This window comes from Chiloscyllium plagiosum, unplaced genomic scaffold (assembly GCF_037043375.1).
Source record: "Chiloscyllium plagiosum isolate Xiang-an unplaced genomic scaffold, Cpla_swu_hap1 HiC_scaffold_14, whole genome shotgun sequence".
Lineage (NCBI taxonomy): Eukaryota > Metazoa > Chordata > Chondrichthyes > Orectolobiformes > Hemiscylliidae > Chiloscyllium > Chiloscyllium plagiosum.
Window position 1 is genome coordinate 23,253,113 of NW_028270152.1, and position 23,213 is coordinate 23,276,325.

The following is a 23,213-nucleotide window of genomic DNA, read 5'->3' on the forward strand; positions in this document are numbered from 1 at the left end:
TGCATCACCTCACATTTATGTAAATTAAACTCCAACTGTCATTCCTTGGTCAGTTGGCCAACCTGATCAAGGTCCTGTTGTACTCCGGTAACCACCTTTGCTGTCCACTACACCTCCACCTTTGGTGTCATTTGCAAACTTACTAACCATATCTTGTACAGTCACACCCAAATCATTTATAAAAATGATGATAAACAATGGACCTAGTACTGATCTTGTGGCAGGCTGCTAGTCATAGGCCTCCAGTCTGAAAAGCAACCCTCCACCACCACCCTCTTTTCTACGTTTGAAGTTCTCCCTGTATTCCATGTGATCTAATCTTGGTAACCAGTCTACCGTGAGGAACTTTGTCAAATGCCTTCCTGAAGTCCAGATAGATCACATTGACCACTCTGCCCTCATTAATCTTCTTCAAAAAACTCAATACATGTGAATCCTGTCCCTCAGGATTCCCTCCAACAAATTGCCCACCACCAATGTCAGGCTGAACATTCCCCAGCTTTTCCTTATCAACTTTCTTAAATACTGGGACCCCATTAGCAACCTCCAGTCTTCCAGCACCTCACCTGTGGTTACCAATAATACAAATATCTCAGCAAGGGGCCCAGCAATTACTTCCCTAGCTTCCCACAGAGTTCTAGGATAAATCTGATCAGGTCCGGGGGATTGCTCCATCTTTCTGCATTTTACAAAATCCAGTCCACTTTCTCCTCTGTAATATATACATTTTTCAAGTTGTTGCTACTTGTTTTCCCACATTCACTATCTTCCACATCCTCCTTCATAGTAAATACTAATGCAAAATATCTCCCCCATCTCCTGCGGTTCCACATATAGGTGGCCTTGCTGATTTTTAAAGTGCCCTATTCTCTTCTTGTTACTCTTTTGTCCTTGGATTCTCCTTAATCCTATTTGCAAAAGCTATTTCATGTCCCCTTTTTGGTTCCCTATTCCCCTCTTAAGTAGACTCCTACTGCCTTTATACTTTACTCAGGATTCAATCGATCCCTGCCGTCTATACCTGACGTGCTGCTTTCTTGTTCTTGACAGAAATCTCAATTTCTCCAGTCATCCAGCATTCCCTACACTTACCAGCCTTGCCCTTCACCCTAACAGAACATACTGTCTCAGGACTCTCATCTCATTTTTGAAGGCTTTCCATTTTCCAGCCATCCCTTTACCTGTGAATATCTGCCCTCAATCAACTTTTGAAAGTTCTTGCCTAATTGGCCTTCCTCCAGTTTAGAACTTCAACTTTAGATCCACCATTATTTTAAAAGTAATAGAATTGTTTAATAATTTCACAATCTTCATGAGCAATTAATACTCTAGGAGCTTATAGTAACTTATAAACTTAGTAACCATCACAGAAATCCATGACACATTCAATGGTAACCATGACCTGCCAGTGTCCAAGTACGACAGGTTAAGAATTCATTTCTTGACAGATTCGTAGAATAGCGTTGTCCAGAAGGAGATGATTCCGCTCATTGAGTCTGTCAGCTTTCAAACAGCAATTCAGTCGGTACCACACTCCTGTTCTTTCCCCACATCCCTGTTTTCAAATTTCAAATATTATCTAATTCATTTATGAAATGAACTATTGAATCTGCTTTCACCAAGATTGTCTTTGGCAGAGAAAACCAGGGCAATCAGCTTAAATCTGTTCCTGCTGGCATTTGATTCTTCATTCACTAGAAACAGTTTTTCTTTATTTATTCTACCTAAAACCCTCAATTTTAATTTTAAATTGCATCTCTGTCAAAATGTTAGCACAATCAGTTGGGGACGATTGTCCATTTACATTTTTTACAAAAAAAACTTCAATCTGGCTACTGTCAAATGAACTCTGCCTACACTTGGACATTTTATTTGGGTATAAATGTATTTGATTTTGCTGCTCGTCGGATGCTGCCTGAATTGCTGTGCTCTTCCAGCACCACTGATCCAGAACCTTTTTACGTAAAATATGTCAACCAGGATGTGCATGATATGTGGATGCAAGGGATAAAGTGAATTGCTCCCAGACTGGAACTGAATAGGTTCTTTATCTTTAGTATTTTTCTTCAGCAGTGAGATTTACAATCCTCTGGTGTGTACCGTTCACTGGTTCAGCATCACAGTCTGGTATGCCACCATGGCCTATTGCTTTTTAATCCAGGACTTGTTGTTTTGCTGGGGTGTGGAATTAGGCCATGTCCACCATGTCATGATTATTCATCCAAGCTTGGCTAATGAGTGTCAACAGGCTCCAGGACACCACTGCATACGTGATCATGGTTTTATTTTCCCACATCAAACACAGACCCATCATAAATTTGTGGTCAACACCTAACATGAGAAACCCTGGTTGTTTTCACTTCGCTGTTTCCAAAAACATTGAGGCATGGCAAACGAAGGGTATTTCTGAACAGAGATATATTTTGGTAAATATCATAGCAAATTTATAGAGTAATTCTTGATGATAACTGTTTCCAATGCTCTATGGAATGATGCCCTTTGGACCTATCAATATTTAGGTGCATTCCTTTGTATTACCCACAAGTGAGGAAACATCCTCTGATATTACAGGTTCTGAAACAGTGCTTCTAATTGGATTTTACTACAAAATAAACTTCATGGAAGCAGTGAATTTTCTCTATCACAGAGTACTGGCATGAACTATATGGAACACATTTCTTTATTTTCTTTTCTTTACATTTGCTTCAGGAAACTCACTAACTGTTAAGCCTAAGAGATCAAGAGTCCTAAGAAAGTAAGCTGGAGGAGCAGCCACAATCAGTGTCTCTAATTTCTTAGTTTCAAATGGTGGAATTGAAAGTTTGTGTAGGTGAAGGTGAAGAGGCATTTTCCACATCTGCTTCTGGTCAAAATGCAACTTCCGCAGCAAGGATTCATCCAAGACCTAATGAGTTAAGCAAAATGTCACCATAGTTTCAAACCCTACTGGTATCAGGACACACATACGAGACTAAATCCACTTATAGAGTTATAGAGATGTACAGCATGGAAACAGACCCTTCAGTCCAACCCAATCTAGTCCCACCTGCCAGCAACCGGCCCATACCCCTCCAAACCCTCAATATTCATATATCCATCCAAATGCCTCTTAAATGTTGAAATTGTACCAGCCTCCACCACTTCCTCTGGCAGCTCATTCCGTATTCGTACCACCCGCTGCGTGAAAGAGTTGCCCCTTAGGTCTCTTTTATATCTTTCCCCTCTCACCCTAAACCTATGTCCTCTAGTTCTGGACTCCCCGACCCCAGGGAAAAGACTTTGGCTATTATCTTATCCATGCCCCTCGAAATTTTGTAGACCTTTATAAGGTCACCCCTCAGCCTCCGACGCTCCAGGGAAAACAGCCCCAGCCTGTTCAGCCTCTCCCTATAGCTCAAATCCTCCAACCCTGGCAACATCCTTGTAAATCTTTCTGAACTCCATATGTTGAAAAGTTAAATGCATAATATATCTTGAACAGCTGCCTCACAGTGCCAGGCACCTGGGTTCAATTCCCACCTCAGGCGACTCTCTGTGTGGAGTTTGCACATTTTCCCCATGTCTGCGTGGGTTTCCTCCGGGTGCTCTGGTTTCCTCCCACAATCCAAAAATGTGCAGGTAAGGTGAATTGGCCTTGCTAAATTGCCCATAGTGTTACTTGAAGGGGTAAATGTAGGGGAATGAGTCTGGGTGGGTTGCGCTTCGGCGGGTCGGTGTGGACTTGTTGGGCCGAAGGGCCTGTTTCGACACTGTAAGTAATCTAATCTAATCTAATCTAAATCTGGAAATATGCGGATGTTAGCATGAATCAACGATTACCTGTGAGGCTGAAGCAATATCTGATGAGCTCATTTAATAGTGAGATTTGCAAAGAAATAAGACGAATGGTAATAGATTTTAAGATGACATGGACAAACTAGTGAAATGAACAAAAACATGCAAGTAAAATGAAGAAGTGTGAAGTAAAACATTTTCATGCGAAGAACACGGAGCTGCAACGTGAACTAAATTTATTTAAAGGAACAAACAGGTTCAATGAGTTCCAGAACATAGGGGCTCAGGCAGCTAAGGAGAAAGTGGAATGAGGTGCCAGAGATAATCATGGAGCAGTTAAAATCACAGTGCTCGTGAGGGCTAAATTAGAAGAGTAATGATATTTTCTACTGCAGTAGGGTGACAGGAAACCACAAAGACAGGGAGGGTTGTCGCATGGAAGGCTTTAAAAACAAGCATGAGAACTCTCAAATCCCTCACACACAGATTCTTCCCCAACTGCTAATAACACCTCAGCTAGTAATACCCACTTCACTCCTGCTCACCCTTAACAAGATCCAATCCTCTTTCAGCATGCCATTCTTATAATGATACTCTAATTTACCTGAATTCGAGGAATTGTTAATTCCACTGGGAGACAGAAGGGAATTCCCAGAACCTTCCCCAGCCTGGAAGAATACACATGATCCCCAAGAACCGCAGAGAGTTTGATAGTGAGGTGGACCTGTAACACACTTTCAAAGGCTGATGCGGGAGGAAAGTGAACAAACATTGGAAAATTGTAAATCTCGGATACAACCAGCCGACAGTAGTTTAATTAAAGAAAACCCAGACTACATTAACTCACTTGTGAGAGGTTGAAGCTGTACTAATGCACAGCCATTTGCAGTATCGAGAACCTTATACCTTGTAACAGCCTTCTTTGCTTCCTTCCGCTGAAAGTTTCCAGGTGTGGGATGAAACACTGGAACCACCTATATTAGCGTAACAAAACACGATAAAAGTAAAATCATTGTAAGCTTTAAAGGCCCAGGCAGGCAGTAAATATACAGATCTGATCCATATTTACCTCACCACGCGACTATCTGGAATATGTCATTCTCATTATTTCTAAAACCTAGAAATGTAGTCTGCATTATCAAAGGCAAAAGGGCATTAATTTGCTCCCTTTCTATTTTTCTCAGCCTCCCTCCACAGAAGAATCAGTAATCAAATGACCATTTCAAATGCTGATATTCTGTTAAGATTAGCAGTAAGAAATTTGTGGTTTAGATTTTTGTCCCTCTTCCTAGGGAACTTTCTCAACACTTAACTCACCTTCAACAGCACAGCCAACATTAGGATCTCCTAATAGACAGTCATACGAGGGAATCCACACATTGTGCATAAACAACACCCAGAACCTCGATTATCCAAATGAGACAGGCGGGGAGTATTTTGTTCAGATAATTGTTTGTTTGGATAACCGGAAACAAGCGGTAATTTGAGTGCAGGTTATCTGAATATTTCTTGGTTATCTGGCAATGCACGCCATAATGCCGTTTAATTGATAACTGAATGCTGAGTTGCCTAATGCCATTTTTAAAGGGACCTTGAGATCTTGGTCAGACAATCTGAAATTTGGATAATTGATGTTCAGATAATCGAGGTTCTACTGAACCTGTTTTGGTTTTCCAATTAATTGTCACTAACCATCATGCTTATTCTGATGGAGAAAGTGGAAGGAGATGCGTCAAATAGAACAATTACCAGCTCATGCTCGCCAATGTTCTGCTTTGTCAGAGCCACACTGATTTCTCCCTCTGCAGGTTCTGGGATGCCCACTGTCACAGCACTGTTACAGAAAAAAATATATAATAAATTCAAGAAATCAGAAGGAGATATGCACAGATCCCTGGAGTGATACAGTATGATTCACACCACATTCGTGTGTCATAAATTTATAATTTAAATCATTGAACCTGACACTGTAAGATAGAATAAATGTGTACACAAATACAGTAAAAAATAAACAATCAAAGAACTTTAGCAATTATTGACTTATTACACCTTCAGGGCATCTTCAAATAATGTTCATCCAGTGAAATACTTCTTAAATACTGTTGTTATGCAAGCAAGTTAAAAGATGCCAGAAATAACTGTGTTGAAAGCTAAGAAATAGAAGAAGATTAATTCATTCTTCCAGCTCCACTGTCACCTCATTTTCATAACAATGTTTTCTATTCTGCATTCCAGTCACTGATGAACATCCTCCTACTCTGCCTCCTGGGCATTCTCAAAGTTTTGCAATACCTCTTTGCTACATTCTAACATCTCCCCTGCTGCACGCCCAATCACCCTTATACATATCCACCCACAGTCATACCCTGCCATCACCCCTCAGCAACACTTGTACATCTGTTGCGTCATACAGCTGGCAGCAGGCCACCACATCAGCATTTATATATTTAAGACACAGATTTTTGAAAAAGAATAAAACTATCTTTGAAACAAAACAAAGTTGCGTTTGAAAGCGTAGCAAAAGTCCTTTAAATAGTTTCAATCAAGCCCATTTTAGATAAATGCGAGGTGCTGCATTTTGGGAAAGCAAATCTTAGCAGGACTTATACACTTAATGGTAAGGGTCGAGAGTGTGATGCCGGAAAAGCACAGCAGGTCAGGCAGCATCTGAGGAGCAGGAGAGTCGATGTTTCAGGCAAAAGCTCTTCATCAGGAATTTTTCTACACCATATCCACACACTTAAATGCTTTTTCTATACCTTGTCAGACATCAAAAACTGTAAGTACAACAAACTTTTATGTTCCAACCTCAATGATTGGGAGTTTCACACACTTATTGGTAAGGTCCTGGGGGTGTTGCTGAACAAAGAGACCTTGGAGTGCAGTTCATAACTCTTTGAAAGTAGAGTCGCAGGTAGATAGGATAGTGAACGTGGTGTTTGGTATGCTTTCCTTTAGTGGTCAGAGTACTGAGTACAGGAGTTGGGGGGTCATGTTGCGGCTGTACAAGATATTGGTTAGGCCACTTTTGGAATAGTGTGTGCAAATCTGGTCTCCCTCCTATAGGAAGGATGTTGTGAAACTTGAAAGAGTTCCGAAAAGATTTACAAGGATGTTGCTAGGGTTGGAGGATTTGAGCTATAGGAAGAGGTTGAATAAGCTAGGGCTGTTTTCCCTGGAGGATCAGAGGCTGAGGGATGACCTTATAGAGGTTTATAAACACATGAGGGGCATGGAGGGGGTAAATAGACAAGGTCTTTTCCCTGGGGTGATGGAGACCAGAACTAGAAGGCATAGGTTTAGGGTGAGAGGGGAAAGATATAAAAGAGACCTAAGGGGCAACGTTTTCATGCAGAGGGTGGTGTGTGTGTGGAATGAGCTGCAAGAGGAAGTGGTGGAGGCTAGTACAATTGCAACATTTAAAAGGTACCTGGATGGGAATATGAATAGGAAGGGTTTGGAGAGATATGGGCCAGGTGCTGGCAGGTGGGACTAGATTGGGTTGGGATATCTGGTTGGCATAGACGAGTTGGACCAAAGGGTCTGTTTCCGAACTGTACATCTCTATGACTTGTCTGCAGCAATATTCCTAAATCAAATTCAGTTGGTGACTGCGCTGTGCTCCCTAATATTCAGTTTGCACAACCCTGTCCTCATTGATAATCAGCCACTGTCAAGCCTGTTGTGCCCTGAGCTCATTAATAGTCAAAGAATAGCTGTCCAGTTACTCACAGAGCTCAGTAATGTTTAGTCACTAACAGCTGCAATACTGGTACCGAAGCATTACAAAACTCAGGTGAAAATTCAAGATAAAGTCTGTGCATTATGCTCATTTTTGGGTATATCTATATGCCAACTCATTTTTTTTTAAATTGAGTAGTTGAAAGGTAATAGATTCCCTAGATTAGATTCCCTACAGTCTGGAAACAGGCTCTTTGGCCCAACAAGTTCTCACCAAACCTCCGAAGAGCAACCGATCCAGATCCATTCCCCTACATTTACCCCTGACTAATGCACCTAACACCATGGGCAATTTATCATGGCCAATTTACCTAACTTGCACATCGTTGGGCTGTGGGAGGAAACCAGAGCACCCGGAGGAAATCCACGCAGACACGGGGAGAGTGTGCAAACCCCACACAGACAGTTGTCCGAGGTGGGAATTGAACCCGGATCCCTGGCGCTGTGAGGCAACACTGCTAACCACTGAACCACCGTGCCACCCCAAATATGTTTCTATTAAACGGTTATTGGAGAAATTGTTTATTTGATGAATAAGAATCCCAAGTTAGCACATGTAAATTTCTATCACTTAGTTACTTCAGTGTTGTATAATAATTCAAACATTACCAATAACTGGTGAGTGCCTCCTTCCTTCTCCGAGCTTGGATGAAGGCATTCTCAATGTACTTGGTAGTTTGGTGACAGGTGGAAAGCAGAACCAAGCCAGAATGGTCCCTGTGAAGAAACAGCACAATCAACAATGGTTTAGAGGGCATTATCAGTCACACGATGACTTACTCACATGTTTGCATATACAGATTACATAGCTGTACTATATGTGAGATTCCTATTAGTGACAGCTTTACATTTATGTGTTGATAGTGATAGTGCTCTAAATGTAAGAACTGATAATACTTTGAATTATGAGAACTGTCTGGAGTTACGTGTCTACATTTGTATTGTAAAGGTGGACTTGAAGCTAACCCCTTGATTATCACTGACATCTCTCTATGCATGCTGTTGTAAATCAGTATTTATCACATCACTACACTAGCAATTGCCTTACTCCCCTAATTATAGCTAGGCTCGGCTGTAATGCACTCTGCTTTCCCTAGAAATCCAGTGCTACTTCCAGCATGCCACTTAGGTATGGTACATGTATCAAACCTACTCCATCACACAAGGAGTCCAGCTCCACGTTTATCTGAGTCACTCTAGCCTATATTGTGGTCATATGTGTATCTATGCATGTACTCTGATTCTATTTGTGGGCTTGCATTACTCCAACGTGCATTTAATCCTGTAATTATACCGTTGTGGCGTAAATACTTCCTGCACAAAAATCAAATCCATCATGCTTTGTTCCTAGATGTTACTCCAAATTACATTCAGATCCAGTTTACAGTCCCAGTCTCTCAGCTTGTACTGAAGAACTGGCAGATTCCAACAGTTAAATCATTTACCTGTTACTTGCTTTTACAATATGGAGTTCTTTGGAAAGATGCAGTCGCTGTTGAAGTTCTGGAAGCAGTGAGGTAAAGGAGAGTTCCTTACCTGTTAAGGATAACAGAAAAAATGTTTTGTATTTTCAAAGCAACAATTCTCATTCAGTCAGCAGTAATCAAGCTGCTTTTGCAGGCTGGTTGGAATTGGTACGGCGCTAATATCTCATCATCCATCTCTGGTCCAGTTCTTCTCTTTCTACCCTGACTATTTATTCCTTTACGGAAATGGGGGAACTCACTGAGCCAAAGGTACAAGTTTGACTGTCAGGATTCACAATGTCTATAATTACAAACTGAAAGAAATTCAAGAGGTTTCTCTATGGTGCCCTTAAGGAGAGGTGATGTAGATCCCAGTTTTTGTGCCTATCCTGGGAGTGAGAGGATGGTCTGATTCCAGTTTACATGCAGTACCTCTTCAACAGAATTCTGACTGTTCCAATTTCTTTAGGGATCCAATCAGAAAAGCCTTCTGAATTTTCTACACAGAGGATTCCAGTTCTTTTCAAAACAGAAGCTAAAATTACACTTCTTTTCCAAGTAATTGTCATTGTATTTATGTATTCACAAAATTTCATTGAGCTTTTAATAAAATTTGTGATGTTTTGAGCAACTGAAATACTGAACTACTGATGTGAATAATCATCCAATCAAACTAGTGAACCAAATGTAAAACATGAAAAAAAGAACATAATCTGGATATTTTGGCTCAAAATGGCATTTCTGTAGTAGCACAGATGTGTGCTGTGTGCAATATCACTGCGTACTGATCGTCTGTTTGAAGTAACAAAAAAGATTGTGGGTCATAGCAAGCCGAGGGAAGGCAGCTAGCAATGATGTGCTCGAAAATAATGTGGTATTTCAAATATGTCTTTGCTACTCGTCAATTTCTCCTTCCTCTTTCTCCTGAAGGCATAAATGTCATTCCATGGTACCTTCAGTAACGCTTTCACCATAACGAAGGAACTCAGGAAATGTATCACGGAAAAAAAAGAGAGCCTATAAAGTGGCCAAGAGCACTGGAAAATCAGAAGATTGTTAAGGCTACAAAAACAAACTGAGGATAACAAAGCGAGAAAGGATCAAATATGAAGGTAAGCTAGCCAGTAATATTAGAAATGATAGTAAAAGTTTCTTTCAATACATGAAAAACAAATGAGAGGCAAAAGTAGAGATTGGGCCACTCCAAATTGATGCAGAAAGGCTAGTGATGGGAGGTAAGGAAATAGCTGAAGAACTTAATAAGTACTTTGTGTCAGTCTTCACAGTGGAAGACGTGAGTAATATCCCAACAATTAATGAGAGTCAGGGGGCAGAGTTGACTATGGTAAAGCAGAAAGTACTTGATAAGCTAAAAGATATAAAAACTGATAAATCTCCTAACCCAGATAGGTTACATCCTAGAGTTCTGAGGGAGGTGGCTGAAGAAATAGTGGAGGCTTTGGTTGTAATCTTTCAAAAGTCACTGGAGTCAGGGAAAGTCCCAGGTGACTGGAGAATTGCTGTTGTAATCCCATTGTTCAAAAAAGGATCAAGACAAACGATGGAAAATTATAGGCCAATTAGCCTAACCTCAGTTGTAGGTAAAGTTCTAGAATCCATCATTAAGGATGGGATTTCTAAGTTCTTGGAAGTGCAGGGTCGAATTAGAACAAGTCAACATGGATTTAGTAAGGGAAGGTAGTGCCTGACAAACCTGTTAGAATTCTTTGAAGAGGTAACAAGTAGGTTAGATCAGGGAAACCCTGTGGATGTTATTTACCTAGACTTCCAAAAGGCCTTTGATAAGGTGCCTCATGGGAGACTGCTGAGTAAGGTGAGGGCCCATGGTGTTCGAGGTGAGCTACTGGCATGGATTGAGGATTGGCTGACAGATGGCAGAGAGTTGGGATAAAATGTTCTTTTTTGGAATGGCAGCTGGTGACAAGTGGTGTCCCGCAGGGTTCAGTGTTGGGGCCCCAGCTGTTCTCTTTATATATTAATGATGTAGATGAAGAGACTGAGGGCATTCTGGTGAAGTTTACTGATGATGTGAAGTTAGGTGGTCAGGCAGGTAGTTCTGAGGAAGTGGGGAGGCTACAGAAAGATTTAGACAGTTTAGAAGAATGGTCCAAAAAAATGGCTGATGAAATTCAGTGTGAGCAAATGCGAGGTCTTGCACTTTGGAAATAAGAACACTGGCAAGGGCTGTTTTATAAATTGTGAGAAAATTCATAAAGCCAAAGTACAAAGGGATCTGGGAGTGCTAGTACAGGATTCTCTAAAAGCTGACTTGCAGGTTGAGTCCGTGGTTAAGAAAGCAAATGTAATGTTGTCATTTATTTCAAGAGGATTGGAATGTAAAAGCAGTGATGTGCTTCTGAGACTTTATAAAGCTCTAGTTAGGCCCCATTTAGATTATGGTGTCCAGTTTTGGGCCCCACACCTCAGGAAGGACATACTGGTGCTGGAGCTGTCCAGCAGAGATTCACAAGGATGCTCCCTAGAATGGTTGGCCTAACATATGATGAATAGCTGAGGATCCTGGGATTGTATTCGTTAGAGTTCAGAAGGTTGAGGGGGAGATATAATAGAAACTTACAAGATAATACATGGCTTAGAAAAGGTGGATGCTGAGAGATTGTTTCCATCAGGCAGGGATACTAGGACTCGTAGGTATAGCCTTAGAAATAGAGGGGGTCAATTTAGAACAGAAATGAGGAGATATTTCTTCAGCCAGAGAGTGGTGGGCCATGGAGCGCAGTGGAGGCAGGGACGTTGAATGTCTTCAAGGCAGAGATTGATAAATTCTTAATCTTGTAAGGAATTAAGGGATACGGGGAAAGTGTGGATAAGTGGCGTTGATATGCCCATCAGCCATGATTGAATGGCAGAGAGGACTCGATGGGCCAAATGGCCTTACTTCCACTCCTATTTCTCATGGTCACATGTTTGTTATTCATGTGTGACAGTGAGTGTTAAACGAAAGACTCACTGCTGAGGCTCTCCCTGTGCTTACCAAATGAATGAACATATACATTTTACATGTGTCAGTCTAGTTGAACTTACCCCTCTATCATTGTCTCTGTTGGCTAACATGGACCACTGACTCAGCGAACAATGCTACATGATTTTCATCAACTATTTGAACAGGCACTGAGCAGTCTAATCATTCAAACTTGCACGCTATCACACAGTAAGCATCCATTTCTGAACACTAATTATGTTGCCACTTTGCCACATAATGCTCAACTAAGAGGAAAGCTAAATAGATGTTTCCATGAATTCACCAAAGTCATTCTGGAACCAGCCACCAAAGCTGCATTAGAAAAGTTTGATGAAAGTTAAGACTCAACCCAGTTCTTCCTTCCTCCACAACAAAGCACTGAGCCTCTATTTAGTGCCACTGTATGACAACAATTTTGAAATTACTGTAAAGTTAAGAGTAGATCTGAAAGCATATCTTGCAATTTTCTGAATGAATTGTGCCACCACACTGGAGTGTAATTCTTAATTAAATAATGATTTGAGAAACGTGACAATTCATGAAAATGCACACCATTACCTGTGATGGGAAGTCCTGCTGGTTTATTGATACCAATCAAAGGATCTGGTAAAGAAGTTAAAAGAGGTTAGAAACCAATTTACTCTTAGAAAACAATTTATTCTGTCAATACATTCAAAGAAATGTTATAAGCCAGGGCTCTGCATGCAGTGATACAGAAACCATTGCTTTCATTGCTTAACAAATCTGTTCACATGGATTTGAAACATTGATCTGAAATTGGTTGAAGTGTGTTATAACAGTCATTAAGACTGCAAACTCTAAATGTTAATATGTCCCAAGTTCCTTAAAATGTGCCATATGACCAACAAAATGTACATCAAACCAACATTTCACCCAGGTGGTCTGGAACAGTGAAATCTCTTCAGTATTGACTAGTGTTAATTTTAATGTGACATTTCAACACTGCAAAGACAAATATTCATCACACAAAAATATACTATATGATTAACCCTTATTTCATATTGCCTATGTTCATAAGCTTAAGTTTTCCGGCGCTTAAGGAATCGGGTGGTAAATGTTTCCATACTGCACTTTAACTGCGGGGGTTCAAACGAGTCCTTCCAATCTCAGCAGTTTTTTTTATTTTTTGATTTATTCATGTCATGCGGATGTTGTTAGCGAGACCAGCATTCAATGCCCATCCCTGATTGCCCTTGAGGATGTAGTGGTAAGCTACTTTCTTGAACTGCCACCTTTTTCTTGAACTACCACATTGCTGTCAGGTAACATGTTCCACGACTTTGACACAGAAACATTAAATCAATTGTGAGATGAGTTCAAAATCGGTAGTGTTAGACTTGGATGGCAACTTGCAAGTGCTGGTGTTCTTATACATCAGCCAGTTTTGTCCTGTTCAAATAGAAGTTGTCACAAGAATTGGAGGTGCTTTCAAAGAAACCGCAGTCAGCTAGTTCAGTGCAACTTTTAGATGATACACACTGCGTGCCAGTGGTGGAGGGAGTGAATATTTAAGACAGTGGATAGGGTGACAGTCAAATGGATTACTTTGATGTGGAAGCTTTCGAAGGAGTTGCACAAATCCAGGCAAGTGGGGAGTATTCCAACCAACTCCTAATTTGTGCCTTCTAAGTGATGGAAAGGCATTGATGAGTCAGGAAATTATTTACACAGTATAGAATATCTGCCTTCTAAACTGCCATTGTGACACAGTAGTCCATGAAGATTTTGGTCAGGAAGGAAGCCAATCGGTGAGGAAGACAATCCATGACTGAGACAGGGTGAGTGAATACAGCTGGGAACTTGGTTCAAAGTGGGAATTTGGTGCACAGGTGGAAAGAGGTACTTTAAGTAAGGTTTACTGTAAGAAGTAAACTGTGCTAAATTTGGTAAATTGACTGAAAGTTATAAAATCTTAAATGGTCTTGACAAGGCAGAAAGGATGTTTATTCTTATATGTCAGTCTAGAACTAGGGGACACTAGTGGGAAACTGCATTGCACACAATTCCCAACCTAATATATCACAGCAAATTTACATATCACATCATGCACAAAGGCTGCACCGTTTCTGAAATAGGGTTCAAGGGTGGGGTGGGATGGGAAATGAGGAGGATGATCCCAGGTTCCTGCTTCCTCGCCCTACTTCTCCCAGATCGCATTCCCGTCCCCTTCTCTTGGGTCCCATCCACCCCCTCTCTCCTAGATCCTATTCTTCTCTCCCTCCACCTTTTGGGACTCACCTTCCTCCACCATTTAGGGTCCCAAGTGCGAAGTTAAACTGAACCATGATTCTCGAGCACTGGTGTCAGAAAACACAGCCATTGTAAAATTAGAGGTTGCCCTTTTAGTACAGATATTAGGATAATATTTTCCTCTCAGAGGATTATGTGACTTTGGAATTGAATGTCTCAGAAACGGTGGAGGTAGGGTCATATAGAGCAGAGATAGATTTTCTTAGGAATGAGGCTTGAAGACTGTCTGGGATAGCTGGGAACGTAAAATTCAGAACAGAAATGGAAGAGCATGATGTTACTGAATGGTGGAATTGGCCTGACGAGCCAAATGGCAAAAGGAAAATTGTCCTACATTGTTACAGAGATGGAATTTAAAAGTATGGAGGTTATGCTGCAGCTGTATCAGGTGCTGGTGAGACCACACCTGGGGTGCTGTGTAGAGCTTTGGTCTCTTTACTTGCAAAAAGAATGTACTGGCACTGCAGCGGTGCAGAGAAGATTTACTAGGTTGATTTCGCAGTTAAGCGGGTTGGCTTATGAGGAAATAAGAGACCTTGGAGTGCAGGTTCATAGCTCCTTGAAAGTGGAGTCGCAGGTAAATAGGATAGTGAAGAAAGCATTTGGTATGCTTTCCTTTATTGGTCAGAGTATTGAGTACAGGAGTTGGGAGGTCATGTTGTGGTTGTACAGGACATTGGTTAGGCCACTGTTGGAATACTGCGTGAAATTCTGATCTCCTTCCTATCGGAAAGATGTTGTGAAACTTGAAAGGGTTCAGAAAAGATTTACAAGGATGTTGCCAGGGTTGGAGGATCTGAGCTACAGGGAGAGGCTGAACAGGCTGGGGCTGTTTTCCCTGGAGGTCGGAGGCTGAGGGTTGACCTTATAGAGGTTTACAAAATTATGAGGGGCATGGAGAGGATAAATAGACAAAGTCTTTTCCCTGGGGTCGGGGAGTCCAGAACTAGAGGGCATAGGTTTAGGGAGAGAGGGGAAAGATATAAAAGAGACACAAGGGGCAACTTTTTCACGCAGAGGTTGGTACGTGTATGGAATGAGCTGCCAGAGGATATGGTGGAGGCTGGTACAATTTCAACATTTAAGAGGCATTTGGATGGGTATATGAATAGGAAGGATTTGGAGGGATATGGACCAGGTGCTGGCAGGTGGGACTAGATTGGGTTGGGATATGTGGTCGGCATGGACAGGTTGGACCGAAGGGTCTGTTTCCATGCTGTACATCTCTATGAGTCTAGAAATGATACTGTGCAAGCTATGCAGAGATGCATATTTATTAAGACAATGCAATGGAATGTTGAATATTAATAATGCGTGCCATACGTGCTACTCCCAGCAGAAGGCACTAACACCCCAATAAAGCAATCTTCAAAGTATCTGGCCCAAGCACCCAAAAGTAGTGTTAAAAGTGACTCACAACGTGGCATTTAACCACGGATCCAGAAGAGCTGAGACTACTAGGCACACCTTTGGGCACATTATTTGTCCCTAGATAAGGGTCCTAACCCATTTACAGCTGCATGGGGTGCTTCTACACCTTCTGTTTAACTTAAAGAAAATTGAGTTGACTTTAATGAAATTGACACTCACTTTCTTGGTATACCACACTGGTAGCTAGCATTTTCAAAAGGTCTTCTCTGGTCAGCTTTTCAAGCACTGGGACACCTGGATCTCGAAGGATACTAACAGCTTTGTCTTGTTTCAAACGCTGCCTGTGTTTTGGTATCTGCTTCTTGAGCTGTATATCAGAGCTAAAGAGGAAGTAGGAACATGCAATGAAAGATAAAACAATGGTCATCTTCTAGGTCCCAGGAGCAGCTATTCCTCTGGTATTCCCAGCTTAATTCTATCCATACTATTACTTTGGCTAATCCTGATTCTGCCCATCACTCTACTCACAACGCTGCCTGTACTTATTTTCATCAGCTCAAATTTACAGCATTCTCATTAGAAGAATGGCGTGTTCTTGTATCACGTTTTGGGGAAGCTGCCAAGAATGAATTCCCATCCTCGTTAAGAACCCATTTTACAACAGCAAACTTCCCATTGGCAGGTCCAACTACCCAATATCATTTGAGACAGGGTTTGAAACTTGGGTTTTGTTATTGTGAAAGTGAGGACTGCAGATGCTGGAGATCAGAGTCTAGATTAGAGTGGTGCTGGAAAAGCACAGCAGGTCAGGCAGCATCTGAGGAGCAGGAAAATCGACGTTTCGGACAAAAGCCCTTCATCAGGAATAAGGCTGGGAGAATCCGGGGGTGGGCTGCTGGAGAGAAGGTAGCTAAGAGTGCAATAGGTGGATGAAGGTGGGGTGAAAGTGATAGGTCAGAGAGGAGGATGGAGCGGATAGGTGGGAAGGAAGACTAGCTTCCCACCTATCCGCTCCACCTTCCTCTCCGACCTATCACCTTCATCCCCACCTCCATCCACCTATTGCATTCTTAGCTACCTTCTCTTTTGTCATTGTGAGATGACTATTAACCAGCATACATACCTTTCCTTTCACATTTCTATTGTTTAAAGTGACCTTTTGTGTAGATGCACTCAGAACATAGGAACATAAGAAATAGGAGCAGGAGTAGGCCATTTTGCCCATCGAGCCTGCTCTACTATTCAATAAGATCAGGCTAATCTTTTCATGGACTCAGATCCACTTGCCCGCCTGCTCACCATAACCTCAATTCCATCACTGTTCAAAATTCTATCTTTGCCTTAAAAACATTCAATGAGGTAGCCTCAACTGCTTCACTGGGCAGGGAATTCCACAGATTCACAACACTTTGCAAAAAGAGGTTTCTCTTCAACTCAGTCCTAAATCTGCTCTCCCTTAGTTTGAGGCGATGCCCCCTAGTTCTAGTTTCACCTACCAGTAGAAACAATCTCTCTGCATCTATCTTATCTATTCCCTTTGTAATGTTATACATTTCTATAAGATCCCCCCTCATTCTTCTAAATTCCAATGTGTATAGTCCCAGTCTACTCAATCTCTCCTCACAAGCCAACCCTCTCAAATCTGGAATCAACCTAGTGAACATCCTCTGCACCCCTCCAGTGCCAGGACATCCACAAGTAAGGAGACCAAAACTGTACATAGTACTCCAGGTGTGGCCTCACCAGCACCCTGTACAGCTGCTAACTTCCCTGTTTTTAAACTCCATCCCTCTAGCAATGAAGGACAATAGTCCATTTGCCTTCTTCATTACTTGCTGCACCTGCAAAACCAACATTTTGTGATGCATGCACAAGGACACCCAGATCCCTTTGCACAGCAACAATTTTTCACTATTTAAATAACTGTCTGTTTTGCTATTATTCCTACTAAAATAGATGACTTTGTACTCGATCAACTCTTCTCCACTCACTCAACCTATCTATATTCCTCTGCAGACTGTCAGTGTCCTCTGCACTCTTTGCTCTACTACCCATCTCAGTAATTACTGTGAACTTTGACACACTACACTTGGTATTCCAATCATCTATGTAAATTGTAAGCAGTTGCAGTCCTACCAGTGATCGCCAACCAGAAAAACACCCATTTATCTCTAATCCTTGCTTTCTGTTAGTTAACCTATCTTCTATTCATGCTAATCCATTACCCATAACATCGTGTACCTGTATCTTATGCAGCTGCCTTTTGTGGTTTATTCTTATTTGCGATTCACATATATTTGTGATTCTCTAACTGTGAATATTCTCACTGAAAACCACAATCATAGTTTTGCACTGATAATACGTTAAACACCTCAGTTTGCACGTCCTATTGAAGAATGGAACTATATTCAAAATTTATTAAGTACGGACTATCCCTTGATTAATTAAAATACTTCAGTTTGGGAAACAAAACAACTTTCCCCTTACCAGGATATCATACTGGAGAAATGCGACGCTGAGTCAGTCACGAGTCTTTGTATGCAGCAACAGGAGTGTCCATGCAGGATTGCTGGCTGAGTTGAACCTCGTGTCCATATTTGTTTCCATATGTGATTCATCCTAAAACAAAACCACAACTACATCAACATCTCAAGCACAAATGAAGGCCATACGATATTCTCAGAACCTTTCTGTTGACTCACACACAAAGCTCAAATCACCCAAAGTTATGTTTCCATCGACCTTAAAAAGGAGCATGGACAAATTGGATAACTCTACCTGAAGAATCATCATGTGTACAATGGGCTGAAAAGCCTCCTTCTGTGCTGCATCATTCTGAGATTTAGCATATGACTATATTCTACGTCCAAAGTGAGAGACTGAAAAACCTATGAATTCCAATAACGTTTTTTTAAATCAAATTCCAGTATAGAGAGGTCACCATTAACTCTATAACAACTCTACAAACAAAGAGGAGCTAATAATTGTACTAAGTTTGCATCATGCCTGTTGCAATTTCAAAAGCGATTACCACCCCTATCTTGCCCAGAGCAATCAAGGAAACTCAGGGTTTCAACAACAGTCCTGATGTAAAAGTACTATTCTTTCCATGGGTTGAGTCCACAATAAAGTAATTAAAAATGAAAACATGTTCTCAAAACTCGCTAAAACATGTACTGTAATATAGGAATGGTGTACTGAATTTAGTATGAATTTATTCCTCCTTTTAATGCACTGATCTGCCAGCTCTCTGTTACCTGCTAACTTGTTTGTTGACTTTTGTTATTACATGTTTCAATATTTTAACATGATTTTTATGTACATGAATATTACTATATATTACTTACAAATAAGTTACTATGCAATTCAGCCTTTGAGCTGCGATTGCTACCCAGCTCCTAATTGCCCGTGAATGGCTTGTTGGGCCAATTCAGAGAGCATCTACACATGTCCATGAGAACAGGTATGAACATGTGCACCTATTGGGTTTTTAATGATATTGATAATTGTCCATAGCCAACACAAAGCTGAGTGAGACGTGAGTTGCAAGGAAGATGCAGAGATGCTTCAGTGTGATTTGGACAAGTTCAGTGAGTGGGCAAATAAAGTACAATGTGGATAATGTGAGGTTATCCACTTAACTCGAAAATCAGGGAGACAGATTATTATCTGAATTGTAATAGATTGGAAAGGCGGAAATACATGTCCTTGAGTGTCCTTGTACATCAGTTGCTAAAAGTAAGCATGCAGTTACAACAGGTGGTGAAGACGGTAAGTGGTATGTTGGCCTTTATCATGTGAGGACTCGAGGATGTCTTGCTGTAATTGTACAGGGCTTTGGTGAGAACACACCTGGGGTACCGTGTGCAGCTTTGGTTTCCTTATCTGTGGAAGAAAATTCTTGCTACAAGGGGAATGCCATAAAGATTTACCAGACTGATTCCTGGGATGTTAGAACTGACATATTAGGAGAGATTGGATTGATGTGGACTATTTCCACTGGAGTGAGGGGTGATCTCATCAAAACCTATACAATTCTAAGAGAAAAAGCCAGGGTAAATACAGGAAGAAGATCCCAATGACCAGGGAGTCCAAAACCAGGGATCCCAGTCGAAGGATATGGAGTAAGCCACTGAGGATGAGGAGAAATTCTTGCACCCAAAGAGTGGTGAGTCAGTGGAATTCTCTGTCACAGAAAACAATGGAGGCCAAAGTATTAAATGTTTTCAAGGAGTTATGATTCTTGGAGCTAAAGAGACCAAAGGGTATGCAGAGATAGTACAAATAAAATACTGAGTTGAATGATCAGCCATGATTATATTGAATGACACAGCAAACATGAAAGGCCAAATGGCTTACTCCTGCTCTTCTGTTTCTATGGTCACCACTGACACCATTGTTAAGATTAGCTTTCAAATCCAGATGTCTCATTGAGATTTGAACACGCGATTAATCTAGGCCTCTGAATTACTAGTCTAGAGATACTACCATCACACAACTGTCTCCTCTAGGTTTCTTTAATTGCTTACGTAGATAATTATTATCAGATCACTACTAGCAGAAAATAGATTGCTGTAATCACCAGGCTTTACATCAGCAACTTGGTTGCAATATTGACTCCTGGACTGAGGTATCACTGGATGGACCAGCATTTATTGTCCTTCTTCAATGCCCTCAAGATGCTGGTGGTGAGCTGCTTTTTTTTTCTTTTTTTTAAGTCCAGAAGGGCTCTCAGACACAACTGAATACTTTTCTTTCCCACCACCAAATCACCATGACTTTTCTTTTGTTTTTAAACTATTAACCACTACCAGTCATCATTTGTGCAGTCACTTAGAAATTTACATGCAAAGCCCATTATGGACAATGTGAACCATCAAAAGTGAGGACGGGGCTGGGAGCAGAGGTAGGAAAAGAGCTTAATCAAAATGGAGTTGGATGGGGAGACACAGTGCTGTATCCCTCACGTACTCACCTCTCTGTAAAGGCATTGAGAATATTGATAGACACTGTGTGTTCCCTCTCCAAGGACACCTGAGAATGAATGTAACAACAAATTTACAAAAGTCCAAATCTGATGATAGTGGAATCCCATGTGAAGGTAGGGCTTTGTGATGACTGACCTGTTGAATGACTGGTGCCAAGAGACTGGCAAAAGGTCACATGGAGTCACAGTCATAGAGTTTTACAGCATGGAAACAGACCCTTTGGTCCAACTTGTCCATGTCGACACATATCCTAAATTAATGTAGTTCCATTTGCCAGCATTTGATCCATATCCCTCGAAATGCTTCCTATTCATGTACCCATCCAGATGCCTTTTAAGTGTTGTAATTGTACACTTGTCCACCTCTTCCTCTGGCAAGTCATCCATAAACACAACACCCTCTGCGTGAAAACGTTACCCCTTAGGTGCCCTTTTAAATCTTTCCCCTCTCACCTTAAAACGATGCCCTCTAGTTTTGGACTCCCCCCACCCCACCCCAAACCATGGGTAAAAGACCATGGCTACTCACCCTTTCAAGCCCCCTCATGATTTATAAACTTCTACATATGATGACATCTCACATATTGTGTCCAGTCAATGTTGGCAAAGCTCTTCCATCAAACAGAGGTTTCCAAATTGTAGGTCAGGGCCACAAATGGGGTTGTGAGTTCCGAAACAGCACTGACCACCACGAAACTGCAGTCAAGTTAATAACAGCTGTGTATCATCTTTAATTGACAGCTCCCCTCCATCCTGTACTTGCAGGCTCCCTCCATGCAGCCAGGCTCATTAAGGGATCATAACAATTTTAAGCCCCAAAATGGGGCCAGAGTGGGAAAAGGTCTGGGAGCACTACCGTAGATTGTCTGAAAAGTATCAGCAGCAATGGAGCCATTGGTGATGAAAAGTAGTAACCCTGTAGAAATCCCGCTCACCATCAGGATTTGGAAATACCTTGCCATTCCTTTAGTGTCACTAGATCAAAGTCCTGAAACTCTCTCCCAAATGCCATTGTGGCTATACCTACGGTAAATGAACTGCAGTGATTCAAAAAGGCAGCAATCCCCTTGATCATTTCTCAAGGGGCAATTTGAGATGGGTAATAAATGCTGGCCCAGTCTGTGACACCCACACCCCATAAGTGATCATTAAACAAATGTAGCTGTGGTGTGATTGGGGCTTTGGAAGCGCATATCCATTGCAATGTGATGCAACAGGAATTCACCAGAATAAGGGTAAAACACTTCTTTGCCTAGATCCAGAGTTATATTTGACCAAAAAGAAAGAAGCTGAAAACTGGCTCATCGTAATGATATTGTTTAAGGAAACTATCAGACATCAGATTACTTAACGAAACACAGGGGTTGTCCTGGTAAAGCCAGGATGTCTGGTCATCCTAGTCAATGAAAAGGTGGTTGGCAGGTGACCACTGAAGGTAGTGTAGACTTCAGAAGGTCATGGACACTGGCAGATGCAGTGAACAACTGAGAGGAAATACACTTTCCAAGTTAAACAAGTAGAAAAACGAATGGACGTAATATATCACAATGGAGAGGTGCTGACCTTAAAGGATGAGCACAGATTCAGTGATAAGAAGTGGAGAGAGCTGGATCACTGTTTGGAGCACAGGAAGGGGGTCAGGGTGAGGGGTAGGGGGGGGGGATGACTTTTGGAGTTGCTCCCGAGGCCGGCCCTCCTCCTGTGCGGCTCCAACCCTGAAAACCCCGTCTTTGGTTTCTCCGGGACTGTCTGAAATCAACAGGCGGATCCCGAACCTCCCCTGAAGGCGATAGCCCACCGGCCGACAGCGATCACCAGCCAATGCTCCCAACCCTCCCTCTACCCTGCCCGCTTCCGCTTCCACTTCCTCTGCGCCGGCCGGAAACACGAGCTTAGAAGATTGGTTCCACCCCGCCTCCCACCAAACACTTCCAGATGCAGTGACAGCAACTTAAAATTTACAGACTATTGACTTCATGTCAGTTAGCAAGTTCCTCTTTCTGCTCATTGCTATGCTGCAAGACTAATTGACCCAGCTATGCGGGTATTTTTAAAAGTGGCATGCAGAAAAATTGTTATATTTTGCAGACATTTAAGAATGGTGACTGTTAAAATGATAATTTGGCAAGTCCAGCATCTTGGGAACCACATCTTTCTTGAGATTTGGCCCAAAAATCAGTCTCAATTACAGTTCTTAACAAATCCTTTCATGGGGTATCCAATACTCCATAATTGATCCATCGGCTTTTGCCCGAAACGTCGATTTTACTGCTCCTCGGATGCTGCCTGAATTGCTGTGCTTTTCCAGCACCACTCTAATCTAGACTCTGGTTTCCAGCATCTGCAGTCATTGTTTTTACCTAGTTGATTTTAACCCTACTGCGAATCCTCTTGCAAGGATGCCTGCCTTGAAGAAGTTTTCCTCCTCTCTCTACAAGAATCTCAGGATGCTACTTTCTCCCCACACCCACCCTCCTCTCACTTATCTCTCCACCCTTCAGGCTCTCTGCCTGTATTCCTGATGAAGGGCTTTTGCCCAAAACGTCGATTTTACTGCTCCTCGGATGCTGCCTGAACTGCTGTGCTTTTCCGGCACCAC

The 23,213-nt window shown here is 41.7% G+C and overlaps 1 protein-coding gene across 3 annotated transcripts; it reads right to left on the reverse strand.

The window, feature by feature from the left end:
- Positions 1-2,666: 2,666 nt before the first annotated feature.
- LOC122558895 (mitochondrial mRNA pseudouridine synthase RPUSD3-like) lies at positions 2,667-22,439 on the reverse strand. 3 transcript variants are annotated; one of them, XM_087994166.1, is made up of 11 exons: positions 22,178-22,439; positions 20,603-20,661; positions 18,115-18,246; positions 15,847-16,007; positions 12,544-12,588; positions 8,961-9,051; positions 8,125-8,232; positions 5,524-5,608; positions 4,622-4,748; positions 4,379-4,518; positions 2,667-2,905 (listed from the first exon to the last, which is right to left on the reverse strand). In XM_087994166.1, exons 3-11 carry the CDS (start codon positions 18,243-18,245, stop codon positions 2,681-2,683), a joined length of 1,113 nt encoding a protein of 370 aa, XP_087850292.1. In that variant the 5' UTR covers position 18,246; positions 20,603-20,661; positions 22,178-22,439; the 3' UTR covers positions 2,667-2,680. The 3 variants fall into 3 exon arrangements, with proteins under 3 accessions (XP_087850292.1, XP_087850291.1, XP_087850293.1); XM_087994165.1 differs by lacking the exon at positions 20,603-20,661 and having other exon boundaries at positions 22,178-22,438; XM_087994167.1 differs by lacking the exons at positions 20,603-20,661; positions 22,178-22,439 and adding an exon at positions 21,144-21,299.
- Between the last annotated feature and the right edge of the window lie 774 nt (positions 22,440-23,213).